Source organism: Anarrhichthys ocellatus, unplaced genomic scaffold (genome assembly GCF_004355925.1).
Source record: "Anarrhichthys ocellatus isolate YVR2014 unplaced genomic scaffold, GSC_Weel_1.0 scaffold18, whole genome shotgun sequence".
NCBI classification, from domain to species: domain Eukaryota; kingdom Metazoa; phylum Chordata; class Actinopteri; order Perciformes; family Anarhichadidae; genus Anarrhichthys; species Anarrhichthys ocellatus.
In genome coordinates, this window is record NW_022280048.1 from 2,505,218 (window position 1) to 2,511,950 (window position 6,733).

At 44.8% G+C, this 6,733-nt stretch overlaps 1 protein-coding gene across 2 annotated transcripts in view; it reads right to left on the reverse strand.

Annotated features, from left to right (window-relative positions):
* Nucleotides 1-6,697, reverse strand: part of LOC116388803 (gap junction delta-2 protein-like) — an 18,543-nt gene extending 11,846 nt beyond the window's left edge. Inside the window, exons 1-2 of one of the 2 annotated variants that reach the window (XM_031857005.1) lie at nt 5,251-6,697; nt 3,465-3,521 (exon numbers count right to left, since the gene is read on the reverse strand). In XM_031857005.1, coding sequence (XP_031712865.1) covers nt 3,465-3,521; nt 5,251-5,321 — 128 coding nt within the window. In that variant the 5' untranslated portion in view covers nt 5,322-6,697. The remainder of the gene's footprint in view (nt 1-3,464; nt 3,522-5,250) is intronic. The other variant, XM_031857006.1, reaches the window with a different exon arrangement.
* Between the last annotated feature and the right edge of the window lie 36 nt (nt 6,698-6,733).

Genomic DNA, 6,733 nt, shown 5'->3' on the forward strand with positions numbered 1-6,733 from the left:
CATCCTCTCCTCTCTATTCTTCCATCCGGCAGCCCTTCTTATTTTATCATCCTTAGATCACTCACTCCCGTCCTCCATTATCTCTGCCTCTTTTTTTTTTTCGCTCTGCTTGTCTTTGGCACTGACCTCACTACAGCATTGCAGTGTAGTGGAAGATGCATCAACACTCTTCCTTTCTTCCTTCCTAACCTGCAAGGTGTAAAACTCAAAACCCAAAGGCTTCGTGCTCTCACAGTTGAACACGCATACAAGCACACCTGTGGTCGGCAAAACACCTGAGCACCACATGTGTAAAAGAAAATATGTAGTATGTCATATTTAATATTCCGTATGTGTTTAGTACATTTTATTTCCCTTAAGTAGAAGTATACAATACATATTTATTTTAGATATGAGACGTTTTCATTTTTTACATACAGGACAGTCTGAGAAACTAAATTAAAATGTTTGTAACTATCTAAAGAAAGCGTTATCTCACATGGAAAAAATGGTCTACCTGGTCGGACGGGATCAACCTTCATACTAGACAAAGGCCCTCAACATTGAATCGTTTGCGGCGTTGCGTGGACAAGTCTCTGTTTTTGTAAGTCTATATGAGCAGTTGTTTGTCCTACTGGATGAAACATGTCTTATGTGCATGATAATGTATAATCTCAAGGTTTTCCAATACTGGTCTGATAAATAAGAATAATAAATGGTATAAAAGTTAAAGTGAATGAATGACAAATGTGACATTTTTAATTGAAACAATACCTCCTGATTCTGCTGTAAAGCGCTACACCAGACCTATACCAACAAACCTCTGTCTGACAGTTTTTACTGTACTAAGTGTGAATGAGTAATTATGTGAACAACATTTTGAGACATATTTCACGACTGCAAATATTATCAAGGCTGCTGGTGTTATATTTTAAACAACTGCGCCAGTCAGTAAATCAACATATCAACAATTTATACATTTTGGTGACAAAAGTCTGGTCTGTAGAAGTCTTTGTGAGGTATGCTGGGTAACAACATGCTGCTTTGAAAGTCAGTCAACACACAGTCTCTGCAAAGAAATATTTGAAAGAATATGTGCAAAAAGTATGCAAGTAAGAGTAGCTACTGTACGCTTCCCTACAAATTCTGATTGAATATGTGCAAAAATGTGGGGTTGTGATTTTACTACATACACCAAGTATATCATCAGTCCTGGTTGTGTCCTCACTGGTTGGCAGCTTACCTCTGCCCGTCAATAGAAGAAATTTCCATTACTTTCGTCAATTAACACTCTGAGTGAGATACATTGAGACATTTTATAAGCCATACCGAACTGTAAGTTATCTAATGTTGAAAGGTCCAGGGTCATCATAACTGTATATGCAGTCGATTTAGTTTGGGCTAGACAATGAGGTTAGTGCAGCCTTGAAAATGATTTCTCTCACTGAGTGATCATGATTACAGTCATTGGTTATCCATGCACACGCTGTACATCGCCCAGTTAGAAGTCAGGCATATGGAAATCACAATACACAATACAAACACGTTCATCTTTGAATGAGTCACAATATGCAAGCTACCTGTGGGTTAGTCAGAGGCACAGAAGCAACTCTCAATTTGTCTGTCTCTTTCAAAGACCATGATTAAGCTAACCTATGCCACTGCGTAGAGATGGTCCATTTCTATTTTTAACACTGTTATGTAGCCTAGGCTAATTATCTATCCTATGCCAGGGCATAGGTTAGCTTAAAACCTACAATTAAGAAGGAGCTTAATTGTAGCTGGATCAGTCTAGATATCCAACAATGCTATCTGACAATGTCTCATGGTGGGAACTACATCCTCGCCTTGCAAGAGGGTTGGCACTCAAACAGATGACCGACATGCAACCGTGTTCCAAAGTTTTGATGCAGGGGAGACTTTTCAGCCATGGGGAGACATCACTGTTCTGCTCTTTGGAACCGCATCCTCTGAACTGCAAGCGCACACATGCAAACTCTTTCAAAGAAACTACACACAGGCTGAACATCCTATAGACGTGATGCCATCTAGCGGTTGCTGCATGCTCCGGCCACACCCCGTGAAGTGCAGGACTTCACAGTGCACAACAGTGCAACGCTACATCACAGTTGGCTGTGTTCACAAGTGCAACGGACCACACCCAACTGGGCTGTTGGGTGTGGTCAGTGGTGCAACAGACTTGAACCTTTCAACCCATAGAGGTCAGTGCAACAATTTTGACTCCACACTTGATTTAGTGTGGAGTTGCTCATTAACAGTCTAGGAGGCATCTTCACAGCACAAAACTGTGCGAGTGGTGAACAATTCTCCAACTTGCTGGTACATCCAAAGACATCATTCTGATCATTTAAATGTTAAGTGTAATTGATTTCCTGACCATGCAGGCACATGCTCAGGATTAGGAATCAAGTCGTTATCTTTAGTAGTTTTAGTGTTATTGCTTAGGTTGTCTAAGAACGTCTAACGTCCGAAAATGCCTGTCTACAGGTAAAAAGCCAAGACCCAGAACCCACTTAATGATAACTGCTACACCCCGACCTGAGGTCTCTCTGTCAACCAAACTGCATAAGAACTCTCCAGTACATTTAGCGAAATATCTTGCAAACAAGCTAGCTAAAGGGACAACATTAAAATCTGCTTGACGATAAAAACAAGTTAAGGGATCTACAGCCTGAGATACTCACAAAATACTGTACAAAGTGATTCCAAAGACAATGTTTCTTGACTCGCATAGCATAGACAAGCAGAGTAGAGAGAGGGAACCTCATTGGAAAGCGGCTAATATTACAGCTAATGCCCTAGGGTCAACTAGAGAACCTTGTAGGACAAACACATTCTGAGGGAAGCCAAAACACAAAGGGATCATTTACAGAGCATTTCACTATATTCAGCACAGGAACAAATAGCTGGTGTCCTGGGCATCAGACAAACTACTCACTGTATGAGGAAATTATTTTACTGCTTCATAATGTCATTCCACAATCTGATGTCACCTTGGAGGTTTTCACAGTTTAATCTAGATTCAAATGAAGAACAAAAACTGGTGCAGAAGGAACTATTCTAAATGACTAAATGTGTTTGAGGTATTCAGGGAAACCCTTTTTAATGTTCAGCCAGTGAAGTGCATGATCACCAAATAGCTCAAATTAAGCATATGTAAGAGGACGCCATTACATCTTCAGAGTATTCATTTGACTTTTGAAAGAGGTAGCAGACAAATTGAGAGTTGCCTCTGTGCCTCTGAAAAAAAAACTATAGGTGGCTTACAGTCATTGAATCATCCAATGATGACCCTGTGCTCACAGGGTATTATTGATTCAGCTGCCAGGACTGGATTTTAAAGCTGCATTAAGTAATTTTTGACCACTAGGGGGCGGAAAGACTCCAGAACAAGTTCACAACAGTTAGCAATTAGCTTATGAAGTTGTTATGGCTAACATGTTAGCAAACAGTTGCCTACTTACAAATCCAGCAGAAACAGAGCAACACGGACATCCCTTTGGTCTCCTTTTTCTGGCCACCTGTTGAATGTAATTCCAATATTCACTGGCATTTAGCCCTTGCTTGGTCCTCCAGCGCATGAGTATTATATCTGACTCTCTTTAGGCTTCGTAAATGTTCAAGTTTCTTCACCAGTTACTTCGGCTCTTTGCCATTTCGCGCTGTACAGTTAGCAAACAATTAGCTTGTTTTAGCTTCTGGGTTGGGAGCGGTGGCCCACGGTCGCATATACGAACAGACATTGTTTTGGTTTTTGTCGCTCTGGACACCAAAACAATGAGCTGAAAATGGTTGATAGCTCCATAGAGCTTCATGAGATGCTAATTCTCAGTGATACCGGCAATACTACCAATCCCATAAGCAGGAGGGAGTCGTATAATTAATGCCACAAAATATTTCTTAATGCATCTTTAAATCAAGTCAACATGCTCTTTTTATATGCAGGTTTTCATTCCGTCTAAGGACTAGACCAGGTGATTTCATCGTTTACGGCACTTTCAACCACAGAGGAAGAACTCACTGAAATGACTTGGTGTAGTGTTTGATTGGAAGGAAAATCTCCATCGCACATGGTTTCAGATCCCTGATCATCAGAAGTTTTGCAATAATGCGGCTCACATCATCTCTGTTGCTCTGATGCAGTTACAATGTCACTGATTTTGAAGGATAAAGTCTAATGGCCCTGTGCACACAGTGCTTAGTGTATTCAATAAAGGTATGAGCCAATTTTCACTCCTTTAACTTGCACACACAACAACATACACACACACACGCACACACACACACACGCACAAAATCCACTGGAGCAGAGAGAAGATTAGGCCATGCCCTTGTTGAGGACTACCTGAGGTCTGGGTTAATGAGCCCAGCAGTGCAGACAAATTCTTAATCTGGCTTTGTTTTTTCTTTTTTTGAAAAGCAATTTTTGTATTACAAATCCGTACATGCGGGTTTCACTTTGACACACTTTTCCCAATGAGCATCCCAGCGTGACATTTGGATTGTGCTTAATGGGTGGAAATATTCCACTTTTGCTTTTAATTAATCACACAGAGATGATGTGGAGCACATTTTTCACACAGATTTTACAGCATGTCTCCATGGCATGTCTCCACTGCTAATCAAACTAAAAGTTCATCTGTTCAACCCTCCACCACAAAACCATTCTCACACCAGATATGAGAAAAGATCAAATCAGACTTTGCAAATAAGTGTCTGCTGATAAGGACAAATTGAATGAACTTGGTGTTTTTTTTGTCTCAAGTTCACACAGAGTTTAGAGCCATTTACTCCCCCTTTGATTCTCCTTTCCACACCTGCTTGCTCACCATCCTTTCATCTTCCGCACCTCTGTTCTCCTCTCACTCCCACTCCCCTCTCCTCCTTCTGTCCTATTGGTCTGTGGCCAAAGCATCAAGCGTTATCTATCAAGGCTAATAGGTATCAACACAGGAACCTCTCTGAATTAACCCTAATGCCCAGTAAAGCCTGCTATTGATCATGCTCAATAAGTTTATCCCTCAACTAGTGATGGCTGTGGAGGACAAGGGTGAGGAGAGCATTGAGGAGGAAAGGACGGGGGAGGCAGTGATGACTGTGGGGGACTGTAGAACAGAGGAGAACACTGGGACAAGCCTGAGGGGGGGGGGGGGGGGGCATCAGCTGATACAGAATAACACATAGTTTACATAAAAGCAACCAGCTCATCAATTTAAACAAAACCAGAAATTAAAACCTTTACAGTCTTACCTTCCAATCATGGTAGAGTGCTGCTGGACAGCCGCCTCCAGCAGCCTCTCCAAAATGGTCCATTCCCCCATGGTGACGGAAAGGTTGCAGGGCTCTCAGAATAAACGGGACTTGGGGAGCCGACCCCTCTTTCTCCGGCGGACTCCTTCTTCTTCCTCCTCCTCTTCCTCCCAGGACACCGGACTGTGCTCTCGTGGACACTGCCGGCCAGCGGTTGCGGGTATACCCAACCCGGTCCCAAGCAGCAGCTCCCTTTTTGACCTCTACACGTTGACCTGGCCGATCGTCAGCGCGTCTTTGACTGTGTATAACACACAGAGAGTGAGCGTCTTCTCCTGGGCCCGTCCCGCTGTGCTTCCCCTAAGGCGGAGGAGAGGTGCTGAGCTGATTGCCTCCCCCCTCCTCTCTCCCTCAGTCTCTCCCCTTCTCCCCCCTCCCCTGTGCAGCGATGCTTGTCCTCCCCCTGCCGCACCACTCTGCTCTGCGCTACGGCATATGCTATAGCTCACTGTGTGACAGCCATGATCACCCTCTCTTTTCCACTTGCCTCGCTCCGTCCCCCTCTGCCTCTTCCTCCCCTGCCCCCTGCCTTCGTCCCCTGCCTTCGTCCCCCGCCTTACCCCCAGGGCACTCCTTGTGCTTTACCTGCGCTCCCTGCCATCAGAGCCGCTCTGCGCTCGTCCTTGCATTGTGTAGGATCTTTGCCTTTGCTGCACCCTTGCTACAACCCAAACGCACGCACACGCACACACCGCATGTAGCTGATCCTCCTTGGCTCACCTCAAGCGAACAGCACTGTAAACACACGCGCGCGCGCACACTCGATGACAGCTCTGAAAATCCCACTCTCTCCCACTTCCTACTGAGGACCGCAGATCCACTACAGCACACAAAGCTGCTGCCTGCTGAATGTCATTTCACGGCTGGAGGAATGATCGCTCCGACGGCTCAGAGCGCTACAAGGACCCATAAAAAACCTGCATAAACACACACACACACACACACACACTCTCTCTCTCTCTCTCTCTCAGAGCCGCACACGCAAACACACTGCCACCCAGCACCTCAGTAATAAATCAGCTGCCTTGCTGCATCCAGTGAGGCTGAACCGAGGCAGTGTGCTGCAGACCTGCTGTCCTGTGTTGTCCCCCTGGCTAATTTCAGCACAGTCCAATGCCCAGAGTCATGTCTGCTGCAGAGAGCGGGGATGAAAAAGCTCTCCTGAGAAGCCAACTGCTGGGCTCCATCGTCCTGGATCCCTCTCTCCCCCCTCCTCCTGCTCGCCTTCAACCTCCTCTCTCTCTCTCTTCCTCCTTCCACTCCTTTGCTCACGCTTGTGTTTCAGCTCTCAGTCTCGCAAACTACCACTAGTCTCAGTGTTCTGTCCCGATCTCTGCTTTGTGCGCTCCCTCTCTTTCTCTGTGTTCCTTTTCTCGCTCACGGAATCGCTCTATCTCTGTCACACTCTGCGAGCATGCAACAC